Source organism: Pituophis catenifer, unplaced genomic scaffold (genome assembly GCF_029215685.1).
Source record: "Pituophis catenifer annectens isolate HBS135680 unplaced genomic scaffold, rPitCat1.0.hap2 SCAF_7, whole genome shotgun sequence".
NCBI classification, from domain to species: Eukaryota; Metazoa; Chordata; class Lepidosauria; order Squamata; family Colubridae; genus Pituophis; species Pituophis catenifer.
Window position 1 is genome coordinate 43,302,576 of NW_027256887.1, and position 27,473 is coordinate 43,330,048.

Below are 27,473 nucleotides of genomic sequence, written 5' to 3' on the forward strand. Positions count from 1 at the left end.
AAATGAACACATTCTTATACTTGTATCAAAATCTACATCCACATTTACTATTTTGAATATCTTTAGATATTCTTTCCCACTCCTGTTTTTAATGTTACTTAAATATTAATGAGGCTGGTTCAAAATATAATGAGCAGAATCCGGTTATATTTATTGACTAATTCCAATGAAAACCATATAATGATATTTGATTACAACTAAGTTTTCATACAATAATTTCAGCCATGTTAGCAATCAGAGGAATGTGTATAATGGATGAAAGCATACAATATGGGAGTAAATCAGCTTAAAAGTTTTGAAAACCAAATTATTATGGGGAACTTACCTCTAATTACAAATCCAAAAGTGTTTCCTTCTTTATGTAAAGTAACTTCCACAGTTCTAAAAATGACACCTGAACCTTGTACAGCTGAAAAATAAGATAAAGCTTTCTAATTATACTGTTTGCAGCAAAACTAAACTTTAGAATTTAATCATAATTAATGTATCATTTATTTGAGCTGAGCAAACCTTTTGGAAGTTTCACTGAGGAGGATGTATTTCTCCAAGGTTCAGAGAAGTGTTTTCAACAACTTTTTCAAGTGTACTGAGCACGTCTGCGCATGCACAGAAATGTCTTCTGCCAGGAGGATGAACTTAAGATATATATGGAGAGGGTAACTGTTTTTTAGTTCTTAGCACAACTGCTTAGATAATATACTGCTTTTGGATTATCAGGCAAGCTATTTATTGCTATTTGTTACTAGTGATTTGAAGACAGTCTACTATTTATATTTTATATAATGATAACTTCCCCCCCCCCTATGAAATATTGAAATTTTCTGGGAGATTAATACGAAGATACAAATTTGAGTAGCAGTAATATGAAGAATGAGAATTAGGTATAAATCAAAGCAGGAGGAAAAATTCTGTAATGCAGATTATATCTAGAGGCTCTAAACAACTTAAAATAGAGGATTTGCTTCAGCATAATAAATGAACTATATTCTCTTAATATTCCAAAGTTATCTGGTGTTAGTGTCAGGCTTCAATTGGTTGATACTGAAACTGGAACATATACACACAGTGATTTAAGGACCCAATGTCTCTGTTAAGTACCAAGGCAGTGATTAAGAAAGAATTCCAGTAATTGCTAAATATGAAATGAAAGCCTTCTTTAAAGTAAATTTAAAGGTAAAATCTTGTACTCCCCACCACCAACTTTGCAATACAAACGCCTCAAATCTTCCTGTTTTGGACTTGGAATAAATTTATGGTATTTTATATCAGATTTCAAAGTTCTTTAACTCTAAACTTCTAGGAGTAGCTGACACAGCCAGATTGGAAACTAAAGAGCTTTTATCTCTTGAGGAAGGGATAGAACAGAGGGGAAATGGGAGCTACAAACCTTTTTCGAAATCCTGTTTTGGATTTAATGGCCAAAAACTGTTTTCAATAATGTAACTGATTATCTCAACTTTTTACCACGTAGTGTCCACGATAGCAATTTTTGTTTCTTTCTGTTCAATTATGTCCAATAATTGGAGACTGCCTGGACAAATCCCTGTAGTTTACTTGGGAAGGTTTTTCAGAAATGGTTTGCCATTGCCTCCTTCCTAGGGCTGAAAGAAATTGACTGGCCCAAGGTCACCCAGCTAGCTTTGTGGGGCTAAAACTCATGGTTTCCCAGTTTCTAGCCTGATGCGGTAACCAGTACACCAAAAATAGCAAAATGGATGAGCTCAAAATCCTCTTTGAGAAATAGATGTTAAGATGATCACTAGAAGGGGCATCAAAAGCTAAATTACTTTTATTCTCAAGTAATATAAAAGCACTACACCAAAATTGATCCCAACAGGAGAAGTGCAAATACAGATGTAATGGAGGCTCGGGAAGAAAAATAGGCAGCAACAGAGAATAGAAAAATCTTCCCCCTAGGTTTCGTTGCATCATGAATATACTGTAAAATGTTATCCTCTTCGATAGAGCACAGAAATTACTGAAAATAATGGCAACTCATGTTATCTTGCACCAGAAAAGGGTGGTGTTGCAGATTGCTATGAATGGGATAAATGAGATTAGATGGCATAAATTGCAAACAATTTTGCATTATTATATACAGCTCCTGCAATATCAGCTGTAGTATACAATCCAAGAGATATTATGTGGCTTTTCAGTTATAGTGCATATAAGACATTGTGCTAACTTTTAAATGTTCAATTTTGCCTTTGACGATTATCAAAAATAATTTTTTTTAGGAGATTTCAAATTCTTTTTGGGATTTTAAAGATAACTAGATTTGCCCTTTACTCAATAGCAGAAATCAAACTAGAACAATGGATAGGCCTGCAGCTAAGAAGCAGTGCAAGCTCATAACACTAATAATTAACTGGAGATAAGACACTGAGTTCAGTCACTCTCAAGGTCAAATTCTGCTAAATACAACTCCGCTAGAAAGGGAAGAGACAGACAGGAAGACTGGAGAAAAGGAGAATTAGAAATCGATGTAAAAAATTTCCCCTGATCCTCTGAACTTTAAAATTTTCCTCAGACTGAGCAAAAATAAATGGAATATACCTTGGAGATATTTTTTAATAGTATAGTGATAACAGCTACTACAGAACTGCTTAGAACTTTAGTATCAATAAAAAATGAAGAAAAAGAAGTGAAGTTTGATTTATTAAATAATACAACAGGACTCAACATAGGAACAGTTCAAGACTCCAGTAACTTAAAAATAGCAGCTATGATCATTCAACACCAGATGGTGGGGGAAACGGCAATGGATGAATATGAGACAAGAAACTGGACAGCAGTTTTTCTCTGATCAAGAAGGGGAAAAAAGTTTCTATAGATTTGATAACACAATTAATGGCCTCTACATGTTAAGCAATCTAAAGTCATTTGATAATCCAAAAGAAGACAGAAATACTAGAAAGTCACGGCTGAATATTTGTTGAGGGAGGTTTTTCAGCAAAATGCACCAGCATGCTTCAGCTTTAACTAACAACAGTGAAGCAATAACATGACCATTGATCAATAATTTATCAACAGACAAGCCTTTGAATTAGCCCTTCATGGATGCAGCAGAAAGACTTGAAAACACTACATAATATTTAAACAAGTTTAATCATTTTATATATTTATAAATTTACTTAGTATATCTGTCGAGTCCCAATCCAGGATTTGACATACCTGGGGGGGAAGTGGGCGACCCAGTGACCGGCAGAACTGCAAGGAAAGGTGGTGGGCCAGCTTTCGCAGAGCAGATCCCAGGCCCCGGCAAAGCAGGTGATGGCGGATGATGTCACAGAGTTTCTGCATGAACATTTATACCGGGAGGTACTTGTATACCTGAACGACATCCTAATCTATACCAAAACAATGGAGGAACACACCCGGTTGATACGCCAGGTCTTACAAAAGTTGCTAGCTGCCAAGCTGTTCGTGAAACTCTCAAAGTGTGAGTTTTACCGAACAAGATTGGATTATCAGATATCTAGCGAGGGGGTAGAGATGGATCCCTGTAAGGTCCAGGCGGTTTTGGGGTGGCAAACACCGAGGACAGAAAACAGCTGCAGAGTTTCCTCAGTTTTGCCAACTTTTACCAGCAGTTTGTTCCATCGTTTGCTCAGGTGGCGTTGCTCCTGACGGACTTACTACATACCAAACCCGCCATAATGAAACCTCGACTGGGGGAGGCATTGAAATGGATGGCCGATTGTCAACGGGTGTTTGAGGAGCTAAAAGCTCTCTTCGCCTGTGAGCCAGTCCTGAAACACACCGACCCGACACAGGCCTTTGTAGTCCAGGCGGACGCAAGCGATGTGGCCGTAGGGGCTGTCTTGTTGCAAACGAACAGCTAGGGTAAACTGCAACCCTGTGCATATACCTCCCAAGTATACCTCATTCCGTCAGCTCACGTGTTGTGGTCCGCCAACAGAGCTGACAGCAGAGTCAGACAGTGATGACGCTGAGGAAGAACATGGGCCAGTCCTGGAGGCTGGGGAAGGCCCAGATGAAGCTCTGCATCGGAGGCAGAGATGGAGTCAGGGCCATCAGGGAGTGATGTGCGAACTTCAGAGTCTCCAGAGGCTGACAGTAGAGAGGCAGAGGAACAAGAGGAGCCTGTTCCTAGTGCACATATGAGAAGAGCTGCCAGAAGGCAGGAGCAGCTAAAGCAGAGAAGACGACTCGGGAGTAGGGCCAAGAGATGACTGGCCCCTCCCATAAGGCTTAAAAGGTCAGCAATGGCTCTTGGCCTCTTTGCCAGAAAACAACCATTGAGAGAATTGCTTCTTGTTTGGCTGTAGTTATTTCTTCTGTTCCTGAACTGTTGCCAAGAAAAGCCTTTGGCAGTTTGCCTAATTATCTCAAGGTCAGAGATAAACTAAAGACTGGTGTTTTAAAGACTTTGCTTTCATTTCATTTAGAATACGCTGAGAATGAGTTAATTCTCAGCTGTTTTAATAAAATCTGTTTGTTTTTTGGAACTGTTTTGCATTTAATATAAACTACATGGGCCTGGGTCACAACAGAAAGGTCCAATACCTCATGCAATGGAAGGAGTACCCCTCCACCAAAGCTACCTGGGTGGCAACATGTGATGTCCATGTGGTGCGGCTGCTACGGCAGTTCCATCGCAAGCACCCACACAAACCAGGAACCCCCAATGACCGCATTAACGAGACTAACCCCACTGCTTTCTCCTTTATAGGTGAACCCCTGGTAGAGGTGAGCTGCCTGTCGAGTCCCAATTCAGGGCTTGACATACCTGGGAGGGAAGTGGGCAACCCAGCAACTGGTGGGACTGCAAGGGAAGGTGGTGGGCGCAAGCTTTGGCCGGCTGACAGCCAGCCAGCATTCGCAGAGCAGATCCCGGGCCCCAGCAAGGCAGGCAATGGGGATGACATCACGGAGTGCCGGGGAGCAATGCCAGGCGGGTATCTTAAAACCTGCTGAACAAGCGGAGAGGGGTGAATTCGGCTGCCGGATGGTGGCTAGCCAGCCCAGCTAAATGATTTAAAGAACGCTGAGAGGCAGAAGTTCTCAGTGCTGACTTTGAATGTTTTACACGCTGTGTACTGTGGACTGGGCTTTGTAGCGGCAAATAAAAAAGCTCCGCTAAACCAGGTTGGACTTCAGGCTTTTTGTGATCTGCACAAGCCTAGCTCAGACAAAGCTGAGAATATCTGTCTATTTATTTAACATTTATATCTTCTAACTTTTTTATTTTTGTAGTTGTATTCAAGCAATTAAAAAGAGAGTGAGAAATAGATAATAGATGCTGAATGCTGAGCAGAGGTGCTTTATCAAGTGTCTTCCCAATGGTTGGCAGAGCCCTAGTTCTTATAATACTGTCAAACAGTGTTACAAAAAAGCATAGAAAGAGCAACTCTCAAGACAATCTAAACTTAAAGAAGAGTCTGATTTCAAAAGGTACTCAACTGATCTGATCTATGAATCCAAATGAGGGTACACGCTTACTGTAAAAACTATAGAGAGGTTCACCCAAGAAACAGATTTGTGTACACAGATTAAAGTGTAAAAGCATGTGCTATGGTCCTATTAATGAAACGGGGAAAAGAGCTTTGAATGGGAATTCAGAAAACTAACTTATGCTGAATCAAACTAGGAATTAAGCATTTTCTATCTACAATGATCCTCAAGGATAACAGGGAGCCCCCTAGATAGACCAGAGATTAAACTGGAACTTGCCAACCAGTGTGGGTAAGGAAGGAAACCTTTCTTTGTGTGTGCTAAGATTGAATGTTACAGCATTCCATCCACTCTTCTTTAGCTCAAAATTAATCTAAAACCAGGCAAGAACTCTTTTTTTGCTCCTGGAGCTAATGGGAACATTGTATACAGAGTCCTTTTTGCATTATCAGAAATTGTGTGTATACATTTTGACTAACTATTGACAGTACTAGCTAGACACCTCTCATGGGGTTCGATCCTCACCAGGCTCAAGGCTGACTCAGCCTTCCATCCTTCCGAGGTTGGTAAAAGGAGGACCCAGATGGTTGGGGGCAATATGCTAACTTTGTAAACAGTTTAGAGAGGACCGTAAAAGTACTGTGAAGCGATATATAAGTCTAAGTGCTATGGCTATTGTTATCTCATTAACTATTATCAATTTCATTTAGTCTCATTATTAATGCCAAAGAATAAGTTGTAAAAACTTAAATGAACTGCAATTGTCATAGTTGTAATATAGCAAAACAGACTCATTTTTCAGTGCAGTGGGAAAAAAACATACACTGAATATAATCTAAAAGTTTCTGCTCGATGGAGGTGGCTCCCACTTATTTCCCTCTATCTGCTTGCCTGTATTATCCATCTGTACGCTACCTGTATGAATACTGTGGACAGCTTACTTTCTTCTGGAGACTTTGGACCTGGCTCTGTTTGTTATCTAGCATGCTGGCTGTATGAAAAATGGCAGCTTACAGGAGGACGAACGGAGCCGGTTTCTATCATTGTTTCACTACCGATGGGATGTACCATCTTCCCCATGGCGAGTTGTCCAACCATCGTGAGAGGCTGGTTGGACGATTACCCTCGAATTGGTTGGAACATTGGACTCCTCCACTGCCGTGAGAGGACAGTGGAGACTCTTCCGCTTATGGTCAACCTGCCTTTTTCAGGACAATTTGGACTATCATGGAGCCCTGGGCCATACCTTATCACTACCTCAGAGATTAGATGTACTGAAGGGCACAGCTTCTTGCATTGCGAGACTCCCCACTCTCGCAAGCCTGGCCCTCTACGTTATCGAGGGCCTACCTCAATGACGGGTCTTGGAACCCAGAGAGGTGGCATGCGGCGAAGAGGGGGTTGAGGGGTTTTTTATGTAAATTTTTGGAAAAAATTTTAAGGGGTCCCGGGGGGGGGAGGTAAAATTGGAACTAGGGTAGTGGGTTTGGGGGATAACCCACCAAGGGGAAGGTCAGGCCTGGCCACTATACGCGGCGGGGGGGGTGGGAGTTCCGGAGGAAATGGGGGGGGGTCGAGCTTGTCCAGATTGTGTTTTTACCATCGGTACTGTGAGGGGGAGGGGTAGATATGGCGGGAGCAGGGGGCCATATCATGTTAAGGGAGCGCGCACCCGCTGTCTCCATGCGGTAGCGTGCTCCGGCCCCCAAGGCTCCACTCGTTCTCCAGGTTGCACAGACCCTCAGGGCCCGGGCCTTCGGCTGATGTGCAATGCCAGGTCCGCAGTAAATAAAGCCCCCCTCATTTGTGATCTTGTTCTGGAGGGGGGAGTGGACCTGGCAGGGCTTACGGAGACCTGGTTGGGCCTGGAGGGAGGGGTCCCTCTGGTAGAAATGTGCCCACCAGGCTTCCACGCATTCCATCAACCGAGGTCTCAGGGGAGGGGCGGGGGAGTAGCGGTTATTATTAGAGAAGGTTTTAGGCCGAGGGAGGCCACTGTTCCTCAGACGGCCGGTTGTGAGACCCTCCTTGTGAAGTGGGATCATGGGGTTCAGATGGGTTTGCTGATCACGTACCTGGCTCCCTGCCACGTGGCAGCAGCCCTGCCCGAGCTACTCAACGTTATCGCCGCGGTGGCGGTTGATACCCCCAGACTTATGGTCATGGGGGATTTCAACCTGCCGTCCGTGGGTGAGACGTCTGAGGTGGCTCGGGAGTTCATGGCTTCCATGACGGCTATGGATCTGACCCAGATAATTCATGGCCCTACGCACATGGGGGGAAACACACTGGACTTGATTTTTGTCTCTGGACAGTGGCTGAGTGATCTCGAGATAGGGGACATAGTCATCGAGCCCTTGTCATGGTCGGATCACTCTCTCCTTCACCTTGATCTTCGAACCGCTGCTCCCCGCCGCAGGGAGGCGGAACCGATAAGATGGTACCGCCCCAGGCGCCTGATGGAACCTGATAGGTTCCAGACGGAGCTTGGGCCAATGCCTGAGGTCCTGGCTCACGCCTCGACTGGAGACTTAGTGGCCGCCTTGGATAGGGTGGCCGCTGGAGCTCTGGATCGAGTCGTGCCTTTGCGGCCTCTGACCCGGCGCCGATCTCACCTGGCTCCTTGGTTTACTGAGGAGCTGAGGGAGATGAAGCGCCGGAAAAGACGCCTAGAGAGTAGTTGGAGGGCCAGTCGCACTGAATCTGACCGGACACTGGTAAGATCTCATATTAAGAATTACCTAGTGGCGATAAAAGCAGCGAAATGTACTCATCTTGCTGCTCTTATTGCGTCATCAGATAACCGCCCGGCCGCCCTGGTTAGGGTGACCCGCTCCCTGCTCCACCAGGAAGCGAGGGAGGACCCCTTGGAGTGAAGAGCCGAGGACTTTGTTCAGTATCTGTATGACAAAATCACTCAGATTCGGGAAGATCTGGACTCCGACTGGGTAGATCCAGTGGGGATGACGGAGGCAGGTCCTGAGAATGTTATCTGGGATGAGTTTGACTCTGTGACCCCTGAGGACGTGGACAGGATTCTGGGTAGACTGAATGCAACCACATGTTTGTTGGACCCGTGCCCCTCCTGGTTAGTGCTGGCTTCCCGGGAGAGAACGCGAGGCTGGCTCCAGGAGATTATAAATGCTTCATTGAGTGAGGGTGTCTTTCCCGCCGCCTTGAAAGAGGCGGTGGTGAGACCTCTCCTCAAGAAGCCTTCCCTGGACCCAGCAATATTGGCTAATTATCGTCCAGTCTCCAACCTTCACTTTGTTGCGAAGGTTGTTGAGAGTGTGGTGGCACGACAGTTTCCCCAGTACCTGGATGAAACGACGTATCTAGATCCGTTCCAGTCGGGCTTCAGGCCTGGGTACAGCACGGAAACGGCATTGGTCGCATTGGTGGATGATCTCTGGAGGGCTCGGGACAGAGGCTGTTCCTCTATCCTGGTCCTATTAGATCTCTCAGCGGCTTTTGATACCATCGACCATGGTATCATGCTGCACCGGTTGGAAGGGTTGGGGGTGGGAGGCACCGTATTACGGTGGTTCTCCTCCTTTCTCTCCGACCGGTCGCAGTCTGTGTTGACAGGGGGGCAGAGGTCGACCCCGAGGCCCCTTATATGTGGGGTGCCACAAGGATCGGTCCTCTCGCCCCTTTTGTTCAACATTTATGTGAAGCTGTTGGGCGAGATCATCCGTGGTTTCGGGGTGGAGTACCATCAGTACGCTGACGACACCCAGCTGTACATCTCCACCCCAGACCACCCCAACGATGCCCTTGAAGTGATGTCCCGGTGCCTGGAGGCTGTACGGATCTGGATGGGGAGAAACAGGCTCAGACTCAACCCATCCAAGACCGAGTGGCTGTGGTTTCCAACGTCCCGATATAGTCAGCTGGTGCCATCGCTGACTATTGGGGGCGAAGCATTGGCCCCCACGGAGAGGGCTCGCAACTTGGGTGTCCTCCTGGATTCACGGCTGTCTTTAGAAGAGCACTTGACGGCTGTGACCGGGAGGATTTTTCATCAGGTTCGCCTGATCCGCCAGTTGCGTCCCTTTCTGGATCGGGACTCGTTACGCACGGTCACTCATGCCCTCATCACCTCCCGTCTGGACTACTGTAACGCTCTCTACATGGGGCTCCCCTTGAGGAGCACTCGGAGGCTCCAACTGGCGCAGAGTGCAGCCGCGCGGGTGGTGATGGGAGCGACGTGGCGCTCCCATGTAACGCCCCTCCTGCGCGAGCTGTACTGGCTCCCGGTGGTCTTCCGAGTGCGCTTCAAGGTTTTGGTTATCACCTTTAGAGCGCTCCATGGCTTAGGACCTGGTTATCTACGGGACCGCCTGCTACCACCAATAGCCTCCCACCGACCAGTACGCTCCCATAGAGAGGGGCTCCTCCGGGTGCCGTCGGCCAAACAATGTCGACTGGCGGCCCCCAGGGGGAGAGCCTTCTCTGTGGGGGCACCTACTATCTGGAACGAGCTCCCCCCCGAGATACGGAAGATTCCGGATCTGCGTACCTTCCGTCGCACGCTTAAGACGTTCCTATTCCAGCAAGCCGGCCTGACCTAAACTTCTCCGCCTTTAAATGGGAATTTTAAATTTGGTTTTAAATTATTGGGGTTTTAAATATGGTTCAGCCAAATTTATTTAATTTGTTTTATCTCTATTTTAAATTTTGTATTTCCATGTTTTATTTTTATGGCTGTTCACTGCCCTGAGTCCTTCGGGAGTAGGGCGGTATACAAATTCAATAAATACAAATACAAATACAAATAAAAGATGTTTGATTCAAAATAAGTATATTTAAATAAACATATTTAAACTGGATGCTTAATTGTTAACCAAAATGCTCTCACTGAGATCACAAAGCTTATTTATTTTTAGCATTTACTAAAGGCTATCTAAGCAGAGTGTTGCAATTTGATAGTGTTAATGAAAACATATAAAATGTAACTATCTTAAACTATCTTATACTTAAGTAAGGTATGCTTAATTCAATTCTTTCTCTGCTATCCTTTAGTTACTGTTTTTACTCTGTAAGTAAACATGTTGTCATGGAATTACATAGCAATTCTCCAGATGAAATCGGAATATATAAATATAGATAGTCAGGAACACAGGAACATCATGAGGTAAATTAAACAGTATACAGAACACACAGAAGAAAAAGGAGGGAAAAATGGAAACTCCCCCTTTATACTTATAGCAACCAATCATAGCAGAGATTGCACCATGCATGAGTCAGCACTCTCTAACCAATCAACTACAACTGTGTGTTCTGGCCTATTGTACATTTTACTGTTCCAGCTACTAAATTCAATATCCTAACTTAGGTATCACTCATTTTGATACTGGGCTTCAGGCCTGGGCACAGCACGGAAACGGCATTGGTCGCGTTGGTTGATGATCTCTGGAAGGGCTCGGGACAGGGATTGTTCCTCTGTCCTGGTCCTATTAGATCTCTCAGCGGCTTTTGATACCATCAACCATGGTATCATGCTGCGCCGATTGGAGGGGCTGGGGGTAGGGGGCACCGTGTTTCGGTGGTTCTCCTTCCTCTCTGACCGGTCGCAGTTCATGTTGATGGGGGGACAGAGATCGACCTTGAGGCGCCTTGTGTGTGGGGTGCCGCAAGGGTCGTTTCTCTTGCCCCTTTTGTTCAACATTTATGTGAAGCCGCTGGGTGAGATCATCCGTGGTTTCGGGGTGAAGTGCCATCTGTACGCTGATGACATTCAGCTGTACATCTCCACCCCAGATCACCCCAACGATGCCCTTGATGTGATATCCCGGTGCCTGGAGGCCGTGCGGATCTGGATGGGGAGAAACAGGCTCAGGCTCAACCCGTCCAAGACTGAGTGGCTGTGGCTTCCGGCATCCCGATATAGTCAGTTGGTGCCATCGCTGACTATTGGGGGTGAGTCGTTGGCCCCCACAATTTGGGTGTCCTCCTGGATACACGGCTGTCTTTAGAAGAGCATATGACGGCTGTGGCCAGGGGGGCTTTTTATCAGGTTTGCCTGATTCGCCAGGTATGTCCCTTTCTGGATCGGGATGCCTTACGCACGGTCACTCATGCTCTCGTCACATCCCGCCTGGACTACTGTAATGCTCTCTACATGGGGCTCCCCTTGAGGAGCACCCAGAGGCTCCAGCTGGTCCAGAATGCGGCCGCGCAGGTGGTTATGGGGGCGACTCGGTGCTCCCATGTAACTCCTCTCCTGCGCGAGCTGCACTGGCTCCCGGTGGTCTTCCGGGTGTGCTTCAAGGTATTGGTTACCACCTTTAGAGCGCTCCATGGCTCAGGACCCGGGTATTTACGAGACCGCCTTCTGCCACCGATAGCCTCCCACCGACCAGTATGCTCCCACAGGGAGGGGCTCCTCAGGGTGCCGTCGGTCAAACAATGTCGACTGGTGGCCCCCAGGGGGAGAGCCTTCTCTGTGGGGGCACCTACCCTCTGGAATGAGCTGCCCCCGGAGATACGGCGGATCCCAGATCTTCGCACCTTTCGCCATTCCCTAAAGACGTTTTTATTCCAGCAAGCCGGGCTGGCCTAACTCTCTTAAATTGTTTTAATTTTTAAATTGTATAATTATGGGTCTTAATACAGGGGTGTTTTTAATTGTGGGCCAAATTAATTTAATTGGATTTTAATACTGTTTTTAAATTTTATATTTCTTGTGTTTTATCTGTTGGCTGTTCACCGCCCCGAGTCTTTTAGGAGAAGGGCGGTATATAAATATAAACAATAAACAACAACAACAACAACAATAATAATAATAATAATAATAATAAAATTACTTTTCTTAAGAATAATGACTGATTAGGCAAAATCATCATAGTACTAGAGAGCTATGCCGCCTTCAATAGCAGTCATCTTCCCAGGGTGTGTTCTGGCAAAACACCGATAACCATTGTAATTATAAGCATTTTACAAATGACAACCTAAATAAACGAGGCTAACAAACAAGCATTGCTAATATGGAAATTAAAGATCAAAACAGTGAGCCTGTGAAACAGAAGAAGAGAAGGACGTGGGAAAAAAGCTATTACCATATTTATACCATACCATCACATTAATTTTACTTTTGTTAAAACATTTTACACAGGGTTATTATTTTATAAATTATTACTTACAAGCAGGTGGCAGCTCATACTCCACTTCTAATACAACCCGCTCACCAACATTCTTGAGCAAACTAATGATCTCATCATGGCGAAACTTTGTCAGGTTGATTCCATTTACAGATTTGATGTAATCCCCCACATCCAGTTGGTCACTTCTGCAACACACATCTCTTCTTCAGTGAAGCTGTATTTTATTTGTCTTATAACATCTACATGTTTGTAGCTCAGGGTTCAAATGAGGGGTCCTTAGTGCTCTCTGAGCTTGATTGTTTTCTTGCAGACATTTCATTACCCATACTCTTGGGGACAGAAACTCCCCACCTTTCCCATTCAGCAGGGCCATCAGAGGTGTAGCAGTTGGAGTTGGAGGACAAGGTTGGATGATGGAGGCTGAGCGGGCAGGGGCTGCAATGTGGCAATGACAACAATTGGCTAGGCTGCCTCACTGAGGCCCACCCTCTGTCTTTACTTGCCCATGGCCACCAAGTATTCTGTGCATGCGTGGATGGGCATCTGCACATCCGACGAGCTGGATCATATGCCTCCACCCTGCACCTCTACCTCCACCTGCTTCTTAAAAGGCCAGCCCAATGGCTGCGGCGCATGGACCCTCCTGCTCTTGTGGGAGGACAGTTGAGATACCAACAGCACATCGATGAACAATTGGCTGTGTTACATCTTTTGTGAGCTTTGGGCCTCCATCGCTGCATTTTGGAGATGTATACGACTGCAGATCTTCTTGCGCTGCGAGATTCCCCCTTCTCGCAGATGTGGCCCTCCTCACTATTGAGGGCCCACCTCAAGGAAGGGTTTTCGGACCCAGAGAGGTGGCATGTGAAAACGAGGGGATTGAGGGGTTTTCTAACAAAATTTTTAATCAAATTTTTAAGGGGTCCTAGGGAGGGGGAGGGTCAGATTGGAATTCGGGCTGTGGGTAAGGGGGATAACCCACAAGGGGGAGGGTCGGGTCTGGCAGTGAAGCGTGGCATGGGGGATGGGGGACCCGGGATCAAGGGGGGGGTTAGAGCTTGTCCGGATAGTTTTTCGATCATCAGTACTGTAGGTGGGAGGGGTAGATATGGCGGGAGCGGGGGCCATATCGTGTTAGGGGAGTGCGCATTCGCTGTCTACGAGCGGTGGCGTGCTCCGGCCCCCAAGGCTCCTCAGGTTGCATAGACTCTCAGGACCCAGGCCTTCGGCTGATGCTGTGCAATGCCAGGTCTGTAGTAAATAAAGCCCCTCTCATCTGTGATCTTGTTCAGGAGGGGGGTGCGGACCTGGCAGGTATTACGGAGACCTGGTTGGGCCAGGAGGGGGGGGGTTCCCCTCGTTGAAATGTGCCCGCCAGGTTTCCAAGCATTCCATCAGCCGAGGTCACAGGGGAGGGGCGGGGGGGGTAGCGGTTATCATTAAAGAAGGTCTGAGACCGAGGGAGGCCACTGTTCCTCAGACGGCCGGCTGTGAATCCCTTTTTGTGAAATGGGGTCATGGGGTTCAGATGGGTTTGCTGATCACATACCTGGCTCCCTGCCACGTGGCAACAGCCCTGCCCGAGCTACTCAACGTCATCGCCGCGGTGGCGGTTGATACCCCTAAGCTTATGGTCATGGGGGATTTCCGTGGGTGAGACGTCAGAGATGGCTCGGGAGTTCATGGCTTCCATGACAGCTATGGACCTGACCCAGTTAATTCATGGCCCTACCCACACAGAGGGAAACACGCTGGATCTGGTTTTTGTCTCTGGACAGTGGTTGAGGGATCTTGATATAGGGGATATAGTTACTGAACCCTTGTCATGGTCAGATCACTCTCTCCTTCGTCTCGACTTTCGAACCGCTGCACCCCGCCGCAGGGAGGCGGAGCCGGTAAGATGGTTCCGCCCCAGGTGCCTGATGGAACCTGACAGATTCCAGACGGAGCTTGGGCCATTTCCTGAGGTTCTGGCACACGCCTCGACTGGAGACCTGGTGGCTGCCTGGGATAGGGCGGCTGCTGGTGCTCTGGATCGGGTCATGCCTTTGCGGCCTCTGACCCGGCGCCGATCTCAATTGGCTCCTTGGTTTACCGAGGAGCTGAGGGAGTTGAAGTGCCGGAAAAGACGCCTAGAGAGTAGTTGGAGGGCCAGTCTTTCTGAATCTGACCGGACACTAGTAAGATCCCACATTAGGAATTACTTAGTGGTGATAAAAGCAGCAAAATGTAGTTATTTTGCTGCTCTTATTGCGTCATCAGATAATCGCCTGGCTGCCCTCTTTAGGGTGACTCGCTCCCTGCTCCACCAGGAAGCGCGGGAGGACCCCTTGAAGGGTAGAGCCGAGGATTTTGTTCAGTATCTGTATGACAAAATCACTCAGATTCGGGAAGATTTGGACTCCGACTGGGTAGTCTCAGGGAGAGAGACAGGGGCAGGTCTTGAGAATGTTATCTGGGATGAGTTTGATTCTGTGACCTCTGAGGATGTGGACAGGATTCTGGGTAGACTGAACGTGACCACTTGTTTATTGGACCCGTGTCCTTCCTGGTTAGTACTGGCTTCCCGGGAAGTGACACGAGGCTGGCTCCAGGGGATTATAAACGCTTCGCTGAGTGAGGGTGACTTTCCCGCCGCCTTGAAAGAGGCGGTGGTGAGGCCTCTCCTCAAGAAGCCTTCCCTGGACCCGGCAATGTTGGTAAATTATCGTCCGGTCTCCAACCTTCGCTTTGTTGCGAAGGTTGTTGAGAGTGTGATCGCGCAACAGCTCCCCCAGCACGTGGATGAAACGATGTATCTGGATCCGTTCCAGTCGGGCTTCAGGCCCGGGTACAGCACGGAAACGGCATTGGTCGCGTTGGTTGATGATCTCTGGAGGGCTCGGGACAGGGGGTGCTCCTCTGTCCTGGTCCTGTTAGATCTCTCAGCGGCTTTTGATACCATCGACCATGGTATCATGATGCACCGGTTGGAAGAGTTGGGGGTGGGAGGCACTGTGTTGCGGTGGTTCTCCTCCTTTCTCTCTGACCGGTCGCAGTCTGTGTTGACAGGGGGACAGAGGTCGACCCCGAGGCCCCTCATATGTGGGGTGCCGCAAGGGTCGGTCCTCTCGCCTCTCCTGTTCAACATTTATGTGAAGCCGCTGGGCGAGATCATCCGTGGTTTCGGGGTGGAGTACCATCAGTATGCTGACGACACCCAGCTGTACATCTCCACCCCGGATCACCCCAACGATGCCCTTGAAGTGATGTCCCGGTGCCTGGAGGCCGTACGGATCTGGATGGGGAGGAACAGGCTCAGGCTCAACCCATCCAAGACTGAGTGGCTGTGGTTTCCGACGTCCCAATATAGTCAGTTGACGCCATCACTGACTATTGGGGGCGAATCATTGGCCCCCACGGAGAGGGCTCGCAACTTGGGCGTCCTCCTGGATTCACGGCTGTCTTTAGAAGAGCACTTGACGGCCTTGACCGGGAGGATTTTTCATCAGGTTCGCCTGCTTCGCCAGTTGCGTCCCTTTCTGGATCGGGACTCGTTACGCACGGTCACTCATGCCCTTGTCACCTCCTGCCTGGACTATTGCAATGCTCTCTACATGGGGCTCCCCTTGAGGAGCACCCGGAGGCTCCAACTGGCGCAGAGTGCGGCCGCGCGGGTGGTAATCGGAGCGACATGGCGTTCCCATGTAACACCCCTCCTGCGCGAGCTGCACTGGTTCCAGGTGGTCTTCCGGGTGCGCTTCAAGGTTTTGGTTACCACCTTTAAAGCGCTCCATGGCTTAGGACCCGGGTACTTGCGGGACCGCCTACTACCACCAATGGCCTCCCACCGGCCGGTACGCTCCCATAGAGAGGGGCTCCTCCGGGTGCCGTCAGCCAAACAATGCCGGCTGGCGGCCCCCAGGGGGAGAGCCTTCTCTGTGGAGGCACCTACTATCTGGAACTAGCTCCCCCCAGAGATACGGAGGATCCCGGATCTGCACACCTTCCGCCGCGCCTTAAAGACCTTACTATTTCACCAGGCCGGCCTGGCCTAATTTTCCCCCTCTTTTATAAAGATATTTAAAATTTTAAATATCTTATAGTATTTATATATTCAATTTTAAATTGGTTTTAAAAGTTTGGGGTTTTAAATTTGTCGGGGCCAAAATTATTTAATTTGATTTTATTCTATTTTTTAAATTTTGTATTGTATGTGTTTTTATTGTTTGGCTGTGCACCGCCCTGAGTCCTTCGGGAGTAGGGCGGTATAGAAATCTAATAAAATGAAAATGAAAATGAAAATGAAATGACCCATCTGCGCTGCCTGGGCTACAGGACCCCAAGATGCACAAGAGTGGTGCAGGTGGGGTGAGGCCAAGCATGGCTTATTGGACATCTCAGGCTCACATTGCTTCTGGCCAATTAGCAGCTAAGGTGCCAACAAGCTGCTGCTGCTGCTGGGCAGTTCTAGCCCCTGTGCGCTTGCCGCCCCCTGTGCATGCACCCAGGGGCAGTACCTGGCTGGGGTGGACCGGGACTGAGGCGGCAGGGCTGGCACCTCACTGTCTCCAGGCCAGCCCTGAAGGCCATATCCAAACACATCCAGAGTTGCATCTGACCTGCGGGTGTTGTGTTGACATGTCTGATCTAGGATGTTGTTACCTAGTTTGGGTAATAAAACATTACCGAAACATCTGCAAGAAAACAAACAAGCTCAGAGAACACCAATGACACCTCATTTACAAGTTAAAAACATATTATTTTAATACTAATTTTCCAAATAATGATATGACATCCTATATATAATAATACAGTATTCCTTTATTTGTGTAGTATTATTATTACCATATATGAAAGCCTTACAAAGCAAAAATAGGTCTCTATTTTAGAGAGCAAGTCAAACTGTTTCTCTATATAGTCTGTTGGCCATTTGCGTGACAAAATCTCTACATGTCCAAATTTCTATAATATGACAGCTTAAATAACATATATGACACCTTAAATGACACAGATCTCTCAAAAATGTACTAGATAGAAGAATAATGTTTCAGAGTGTCATGTGAAAATCATTCACTTAAGATCTTTTTGAGAGAGCAATGATTAAACCTGCATCCTCCTTTATGTGAGGCATGTTTTCTACCAACATTAGATTTAGTGAAATACAACTGAATTGTTTACAAGTAGAATAAGTTGCCAATTTAAGAATTAGTCACAGTACAAGCTATTTAAATTTTTGAATTCTTTGTCACCATTTGATTGCAGAATGTATTCTGCATATCACCAAACCTTTTCTTTATTTGTAATGCATCTTGAAATATTTCTCAACTTTCTCAAAAATTCTTCTCTAATGTTTCTTCTCTAATGGCCTAACTTAGTTAAAGGCATCTATTATTTATTTTTGAGGAACTTGAAGATATCTTTTTTGTGTGTGTCTGTTCTTTGTCTTGAAAAGTCTTTACCTAGCAGCAATTCCTCCTTGTCGAAGATTGGACACTCTTGGTTTTCCATCTTTGTCCGTTCCACCAGATACTGTAAGCCCCAAAGTAGTGCCCTCTTTCTTTATCAGTTCAACTATTGTTGAGCCTTTGAATTCCTCTGTTGGAAAAAAAATATTACCATTAAAAAGGTTTAGGTTGTAAACTGTAATTTCAGTTACAGTTTATATTGTAAACTATAATTTCAGAAACACTGTAATTTTCATAAAGATTAAAAAATATTTTTGATTTAATTTGTTTCAAATACAATGATGAAATGGATTCTATTCCCCCAAAGTTTATTTCACAATATGTTTGCTAGCCTTTAAGATATTGTTTTGTTGTAAGAATTTTGTATGCCTTAAAAGATCTACTACATCTATCTGTTTTTTAAAATCATAACAATGACTTAGTCCTGAGAAATAAATCAGTAAACAGACTCTATTATTTGCAGCTTGCAGAGGAAAAAAAAGGACTAGGTTATTTTTAAAGATTACATACAACATAATACTACATGTGGTTAAGCCTGTTGAAATCAATGGACAAAATATATTTAATTTAACTCAAATTAAAAAAAAATAAACATATATTACTCTGAACAAATGACTATTTTATTTAGTTTGTAAATAAAATAAAAAATATTTTGACAAAAGCTTAAATTGCTAATCTGGTAATCTTCCTTTGAGAAAAACATATAATGAACAACTCAAGGATAGGCTTTCCTATTTCAGACCCACCCCCCAAAATCACATGCCTTAGCATGCCTTGAGGACGGGTTTTGGAACCCTGAGAGGTGGTTTGCAAAACACCGACGGCTTTGGGGATTTTTAGATAAATCTTTAAGTTCTATTTTAAGCGGTTCTGGGAGGGATTGTGGGAATGCATCTGGGGGGATCCATAAATCCACTGAAAGGGGTAATGGGTCTGATAATCATGGTGGGGAGGATGGGGACAGAAATCTGACAAGGATGCAGGGGGATGAAGCAATGGGCATTAGTATAGTAAGTGGGAGGGGCAGATATGACGGCTGCAGGGGGCCATATTATGTTTCGGGAGTGCGCACTCGTTGTTTACGAGCGATTGCCCACTCCGACTCCCAAAGCACTGCTCGTTTCCCGGGTTGTTCAGAGTCTCAGACCCTGAGTCTACGGCTGATGTTATGTAATGCCAGGTCAGTGGTAAATAAAGCCCCCCTCATTCATGATCTTATTTCAGAGGGGGGTGCTGACCTGGCAGGGATTACGGAGACCTGGTTAGGCCAGGAGGGAGGAGTTCCCCTTGTGGAAATGTGCCCGCCAGGTTTCCGTGCATTCCATCAGCCAAGGACTCAGGGAAGGGGTGGGGGAGTGGCAGCAATCATTAGAGAAAGTCTTTGCCCGAGGGAGGCCACTGTTCCTCAGATAGCTGGATGTGAGTCCCTCCTTGTGAAGTGGGGTCGGGGGATTCAGATGGGCCTACTGATTGCGTACCTGGGTCCCTGCCACGTAACAGCGGTCCTGCCTGAGCTGCTCGACATTATAGCCGGGGTGGCGGTGGAAACCCCCAGACTTATTGTTATGGGGGATTTTAACCTGCCATCCGCTGGTGAGATGTCAGAGACGGCTCGGGAGTTCATGGCTTCCATGACAGCCATGGACCTGACCCAGGTAGTTCAAGGCCCCACCCACTTGGGGAATCACACTCTGGACTTGATTTTTGTCTCTGATCAGTGGCTGAATGATCTAAGAATAGGGGATATAGACATCAAGCCCTTGTCATGGTCTGATTATTCTCTCCTTCACATTGACTTTCAAGTCACTTCCACCCACCACAGGGAGACGGAACCAACCAAATGGTTCTGTCCCAGGCGCCTGATGGACCCCAAAAGGTTCCTGATGGAGCTTGGGCCATTTCCTGAGACTCTGGCTCACAACTCGACTGAGGACCTGGTGGTCGCCTGGGACAAGGCGGCTACTGGGGCCTTGGACCGTGTTGTGCCTTTGCAGCCTCTGACCTGATGCCAATCTCGTCTAGCTCCTTGGTTTTCCGAGGAGCTGAGAGAGATGAAGCATCAGAAAAGACACCTGGAGAGCGACTGGAAGACAAGCCGATCTGAATCTGACCGAACACAGGTGAGATCTTATATTAAAACCTACCTAGTGGCGATAAGAGCGGCGAAGTCTAGCTACTTCTCCGCTCTTATTGCATCTGCAGAGAACCGCCCAGCTGCGCTGTTTAGGGTGACCCGCTCCCTACTTCAGGTGGGGGTACGGGAAGATCCCTTAAAGGGTCGAGCTTTATCATGCAATTCCTGCATGATAAAGTCGCTCAGATTCGGGAAGGCCTGGACTCTGATTGGGTAGATCCAGGGGAGGAGACGGGGGCAGGTCTTGCGAGCGTTATCTGGGAAGAGTTTGACTCTGTGGCTCCTGAGGACGTGGACAGGATTCTGGGCAAGCTTAACGCTGCCACATGTTTATTGGACCCGTGTCCCTCCTGGTTGGTACTGGCCTCCCGGGAGGTTACACAAGGCTGGCTCCAGGGGACTATAAATGCTTCTCTGAGTGAGGGTGTCTTTCCCGCCACCTTGAAAGAGGCGGTTGTGAAGCCCCTCCTCAAGAAGCCTTCCCTGGACCCGGCTATATTATCAAATTATCGTCCAGTCTCCAATCTTCGCTTTGTTGCGAAGGTTGTTGAGAGTGTGGTGGCGCAACAACTACTCCAATACCTGGATGAAGTTGTCTATTTGGATCCGTTCCAGTCGGGCTTCAGGTCACGATACAGCACGGAAACGGCATTGGTCGCATTGGTGGATGATCTCTGGAGGGCTCGGGACAGAGGTTGCTCCTCTGTCCTGGTCCTATTAGATCTCTCAGCGGCTTTTGATACCATCGACCATGGTATCTTACTGCACCGGCTGGAGGGGTTAGGAATAGGGGGCACCGTGCTTCGGTGGTTCTCCTCCTTCCTCTCTGACCGTTCGCAGTTTGTGTTGGCAGGGGGGCAGAGGTCAACCTCGAGGCACCTTATTTGTGGGGTGCCGCAAGGGTCAGTCCTCTCACCCCTTCTGTTCAACATTTATGTAAAACCGCTAGGCGAGATCATCCGTGGTTTTGGGGTGAGTGTTCATCAGTATGCTGATGACACACAGCTATACATCTCCACCCCAGACCACCACAATGATGCCCTTGCTGTGATGTCCCGTTGCCTGGAGGCCGTACGGATCTGGATGGGGAGAAACAAGCTCAGACTCAACCCCTCCAAGACCGAGTGGCTGTGGCTTCCGGCGTCCCGGTATAGTCAGCTGGTACCATCACTGACAATAGGGGATGAGATCTTGCTCCCCACAGAGAGGGCCCGCAATTTGGGTGTCCTCCTGGATTCACGATTATCTTTAGAAGATCATTTGACGGCCGTGGCCAGGGGTGCCTTTTATCAGGTTCGCCTGATCTGCCAGTTGCGTCCCTTTCTGGATCGGGACGCCTTGCGCACGGTCACTCATGCCCTAGTTACCTCCCATATGGACTACTGTAATGCTCTCTACATGGGGCTCCCCTTGAAAAGCACCCGGAGGCTCCAACTGGTCCAGAACATAGCCGCGCGGGTGATTATGGGCGCAGCTCGTTACGCCCATGTAACACCTCTCCTACGCGAGCTGCACTGGCTCCCGGTGGTCTTCCGGGTGCGATTCAAGGTGTTAGTTATCACCTTTAAAGCGCTCCATAGCTTAGGACCTGGGTACCTACGAGACCGTCTTTTGCCACCAATAGCCTCCCACCGACCAGTTCGTTCTCACAGGGAGGGACTACTCAGGGTACTGTCAGTCAAATTATGTCGACTGGCGACTCCCAGGGGGAGGGCCTTCTCTGTGGGGGCTCCAACCCTTTGGAATGAACTGCCCCCGGAGATACGGAATATCCCTGATCTCCGTGCTTTCCGCCGTGCCCTCAAGACCCTGATGTTCCAACAGGCGGGGCTAAACATACGAAAATGTGAATGATTTTTTAAATGTTATCTAATTCTGGGTTTTATTTAATTGACCAAACTAAGTAATAATTTTAATTAGCAATTTTATGATGTGTGTGTGTCTATATTTTTCTTGACTGTACACCGCCTTGAGTCCTACGGGAGAAAGGCGGTATAGAAATATAATAAATAAATAAATAAATAAATAAATAAATAAATAATCCCATCCTAAGTAATGAAATCCATTAAGGTTTTCTATCTTAATCTTAATTATAACGAAATAATCCAATTCAATAGGAGTTACTATTACTATAAATAGAACTGCAAAGTTGAAGAGCTGGTACCTATTGAAATACCTTTTGTGTATACATGTCTAGCACAAATCTCAGATTGTCTTTCTAATAATTATTTTATTTCATCATTTATATTTGTTTTTATTTATTTTTAAAATGTTGTTATATATAAAAGCTTAAAGCACATGACTAACTATAAAAACTGATTCAACAATAATGTTAGCATTCTTATTCTGCATTTCTGATTTCTAAGGGTTAGTGGCCATTTTGTATATTGATAAATGGGAAAAGGTATTTCAGAGATGCAGAAATTTTGATTATAAGTGTTCATATGGGACACTTGAAATTTCCAACAATGATCATGTTTTATTTTTTGCAGACAAAATATAAGCAATTTTATTATTAAAAATGCATACTTTAAAGCTTTATATGAAAATATACAGAATAGTCCTTGCCCAGATCTAAATTCCATAAGAATTTCCTACTATTAAAACACAACAGGAGGAAAACCTTCTAAAATGGCATGAGCATCCCTCCAAAGGAAGAATTGAGATTACAGGACTTGCTTTCTCTTATAGTCTTTTCGGTAGTTTTCCATTACTAACCATGATGATGCCAAAATTATGAAACATGTGTTATGACATTGCATCCATTGTCCTTTCAGACTTCCTCTAGCAAATGTTGTGTAATCAAACAAATAAACAACATAAAACAACCCAGATATTGAGCTTAAATGTTCTCAATGTTTCCTCATAAACCAGATTCATTGCAGCCACGTTTTTCAATTACATTGGTTTTTTTAAAAAAAATAAGTTTATTCGAGCTAATTTAGTAAGGCCTGGGTTAAACCTGCATTTTTCTGCACAATTATGTAAGAGTAAGTTCTACTGAAATAAGTGAAACTTACATGAATAAACATGGGGAGCACTGAGCTAAGCGGAAAGATTAATCATTTGATCCATAGCTTACTATGACATTTACTTATTTATATATGCTGAAGTAGTTCCAGCATGTAAACGTCTGGCAATGAAAGGAAGATACTCAATGATAAAAAAGGTTAATCTGGCAGAAGTGATTTGATTCAAAGGCTTCATGTAAAATTACCATAAGACATATCTTTTTCTAACTTGTTCCTCACGTGCACAGTCAGACAAAAAATAAAAATAGAATTTTATATTCTGAAAGCATTATTTATTTTAAAAACCCACCATCCCTTTTGAAGGAACAGATATGATTTAAGGCAGCAGTTCTCAACCTGGGGGTCACGACCCCTTTGGGGGTCGAACGGCCATTTCACAGGGGTCACCAAAGCCCTCTCTCGCCCCCCCCCACACGCCTTCCCTCAACCTCACCCTCTGCCTCTGTTGGATCGCCCGGTCGCCGTTCGCTTACCCCACCCACTATTGCTGCCTCCGGAGTCCCAGCTGATGGCTAGAGGGAAAAAAAAACTTTAAATTCTTGCCACGGGGCTGCAAAGAGGTAAATTCCTGGAGCAGATTTTTTTTCCCTCTAGCTATGCTGAAAAAGCGAAATTGAAAGTAAGCAGGCTGCAACGTGACAAAATGAGGCAGAGATTTCTTTTTCTTTTTCCTCACCAAAAAAGGTAGGTGCAAAACTGCAAACAATGGGAAATTTAGGGCAAAAGAGGAGAGTTCCAAGATTTTAAAACACAAAAGAAAAAAAGCTCTATTTAACTAGGGAATTGTAATAATTGAGATACTATTAATTGGTTAAGTTGTGGTTTGGAGGAATATATGGGGGAAATTATTTGGTTTATTATTATTGGTAAATATAATTAATTGATTTGTAAGAAATTGGATTGCATGGAAATAATTGGAATATTCATGTTCATATTGATTAATATACAAAAAAGATAGTTATATAACTAATTGATTTATATTAAAATGCTGAATTTGTATTAAACAACTGTATTACATAATTAACCAATGTGAGGATGGATATAAAAATATATGACAATGTGAAGGGGTATAATATAGAATAGAAGGGAAAAATTGAATTTGATTAAGATTAGAGATGAGGATGAAGGGTAATATTGTTTTTTTAAAAAAATAGATGAGGAATAAATATGGTAAAAAGGAAATATAGAAATTGTAAATTTAATTGAAATGCCTAAATACTGTGTTGGAAGAAATATCCTTCTGGGTTCTGCTCCAAGTGGGGAAAAAGACACTGGAAACATGGAGACTGCTTGGAAAGATGGTTTAATGGTGGACAGGATCACATGGCTTGATGGGGCCCATTGTGTTAGTTTCTGTTGCTATTGTGTTGCAAATGTCCTTTGACAAAGGATTGACTTTCTGCCTCTGGCCCATTAACAAAGGGTGGGAGGCAGGAAGGTGGGAGCTGCTTTGTCTGTAAAATATGCTTCTCCATTTCTCATCCAGGTAGGGAAATATAATATTCTGCCTTTTTAATATTTCCCAAAATATTTCATTCTTCTAGGAAAGGGGTGGGTGCTAACCTCCTACAACTGTTTAAATTTGTGAACCGGCCAAATACTCTGTTCAAAGAAAATACGTTGTATGTTTGTATGTGTGTTTCTAATTATTGCTATTTATTCATATTTGTTCTCTTTTATTCTGTAAAGTTTAACAATTCATTCTTTATCTTAATATCTTTATATTTGTTTGGGGTTGGCTTTCTTCCCTTTCATCTTTTTTATTGTACAGCAGTTTTTCTCCTCAAACCTACCACCTCTGTCTTTTCTTTCTTTCTAACTTTCTCTTCCCCCCCCTCTTCTTCTCCTCCCTACTTCCTCTTCCTTTCTCCTTCTCCTCCTCTCTTCCTCCCTCTCTTACCCTCCCTCCTACTCTAATTTCCCTTCCCTTCCTTCATCCCTCTCTATTGCTGTATCCTTTTATGCATATGGACTACTCAGAGGGCTGAAAAAGTTATTTTTGACTGGTCCTCGCACTTTTGACCAGTCCTCGAACTTACGACTGTCCTCACAATTTATGTATTTGCGCTATCTTGTCCCCATGGTGAAGAGAAGCAGTTGTGAAATGAGTGACACGGTTGTTAAGAATGGTACAATGGGCATAAATGATGACCAGTCATAACTGCGAAGTCCGGTCAAAAGTGCAAGGACCTGTCAGAAATCACATTTTTCAGCCCTCTGGGTAGTCCTTTTGTGCACAGGGACTACTCAGAGGGCTGAAAAAGTTATTTTTGACTGGTCCTCGCACTTTTGACCAGTCCTCGAATTTATGACTGTCCTCACATTTTACATTTTTTGCCCTATCTTATACCATGTTGAAGAGAAGCAGTTGTGAAATGAGTGACATGGTTGTTAAGAATGCTGCACAGGCATAAATGTGAGGATGGTCATAAGTGTGAGGATCAGTCAAAAGTGTGAGGACCTGTCAGAAATGACTTTTTTTAGCCCTCTGAGTAGTCCCTATACATATAGCCATGGCGACCCGGTCACATGAACAGCTAGCCACGCCCACCCAGTCACCTGACCTCCAAGCCACACCCACAAAATAAGCCACGCCCACAGTACCAGTAGTAAAAAAATTTAGAACCCACCCTTGGTTGGGGGTCACTACAACATGAGGAACTGTATTAAAGGGTCGCGGCATTAGGAAGGTTGAGAACCACTGATTTAAGGAGATACTTTGCTCCAGAAGTTGGAATATACCAATAAATGTATCACTGAACTGAAATTTCCAGTAGCTTCAAGATGCACAGCCAGTAGTAAGAAATGCTGGGATACGTTGTTTAGCAACATCTATGGTCTACAGTTTCTCTGCCCTAGCCTTAACTGTTTTTAAACTGAGTAGAGAAAACACTTAAATTGGATACAAATTTGTACTTCAAATGAAAAATAGATTAGTCTTAAGATACTTATCTTTTCTGTGCACGCTAAAAAAACATATATATATAAAAGGAATCATGTGGTTTTTTTCAAATGGAAGCAAACATTTGAGAGTGCAGAAAAGAAGTAAGGAATAGTAAAACAAAGAAAGTAAATGAATGTGATATGAAAAAGGAGACATAACAAAATAGTTTATACTGAAACCATTCACTATGGTTCCTCATGCCTTCTATTACATCCACATATGCGTCATATAACATTTTATGTTCTTTAATGCTCACTTCTCTCCTTTTTGAGAACCAACTCAAGCCTCTCATCTGCACACCCTCTATCTAGCATAAAACCACTTCCCAAATTTTGCTCATTGTCACTTCTTGTAGGCTTTCAATTGGAATGCTGCCAAACACCTGCTCAGGCACACTTAACAAACTAATCCCATTCTAGCTTTTGCATTCCCTCTTGCTATCTTTCTATTTGTGTAGGAAAACAGTCATGGAAATCTTCCAGCCATCAGGCACAGATGTTCTATTCATGCACACATCAAACAAATTGCACAGGCAGTTACATGCAAATCATATCCATATTTTAACATTTCTTCAGTTACACTGCAAGTTCACATTTTTGTGGACTCTTAACATTTAAAACATTTTTCAGTTCCACTCTTCTGCATAGCACTATCATTCTCATACAAATGTCTTTTAGTATTTCCATGCTTCAGTTTTACCCTAAATAATTTAATAATTTTTATTCTGATTTCATACTTCTTTTTGAATGTTTCTTGTTTAGCTTCTTCAACTTTGCACCCAATGAGCCTATTACTATTGGTAGTATATTATGGTTTGTCACACAATCAGCCAGATGTTTAGACTGGATTTGGCATTTTTATTCACCTATTGAATCTTTCCTAAGGACCTGAGATGGGCAAATATTGTTGTTTGTTATTATTATTGACATTCTGTATACTGTATAAGACACTCTGGAGTATAAAACGCACCTTATTTTGGGGGGGAAAAAAATCTGCTTGAGGGGCTCTCCGTTTGGGAGGCTGCGTTTGCAGCCTTCAAAAGCTCCAAAAGGGTGGGGGCCGGCGGGTGGGCGGGGCTACATTTGGTGTATAAGACACATCCAAATTTTCACCCTCTTTTGGGGGTGGGAAGTGCATCTTATACTCCAAAAAATACGGCAATTGAAGTGTTTTATCATGTTATGGTCAACAATTAAACTTGGTCATTATGTCATTTACCTATACTCTTAACATTGTCAGAGAATTCAGTTACTGATGAAACGGGTTTTATTAGAGCTCAATTTGGTCTGTCACAAGACATGACAGTAATTATTTACTTTATACAGCATGACTTGTCTGCTATCAGAATATTTTGCTGAAGAGAATATGTTTGTAATTAATTTGTAAACATGA

At 45.1% G+C, this 27,473-nt stretch overlaps 1 protein-coding gene across 4 annotated transcripts in view; it reads right to left on the minus strand.

Annotated features, from left to right (window-relative positions):
• GRIP1 (glutamate receptor interacting protein 1) overlaps positions 1-27,473 on the minus strand; it is a 416,635-nt gene that overhangs the window by 86,262 nt on the left and 302,900 nt on the right. For all 4 annotated transcript variants that reach the window (XM_070947983.1, XM_070947985.1, XM_070947984.1 and 1 more), the window contains exons 3-5: positions 17,966-18,101; positions 12,564-12,709; positions 326-409 (exon numbers count right to left, since the gene is read on the minus strand). In XM_070947983.1, the coding sequence (XP_070804084.1) occupies positions 326-409; positions 12,564-12,709; positions 17,966-18,101 (366 nt within the window). The remainder of the gene's footprint in view (positions 1-325; positions 410-12,563; positions 12,710-17,965; positions 18,102-27,473) is intronic.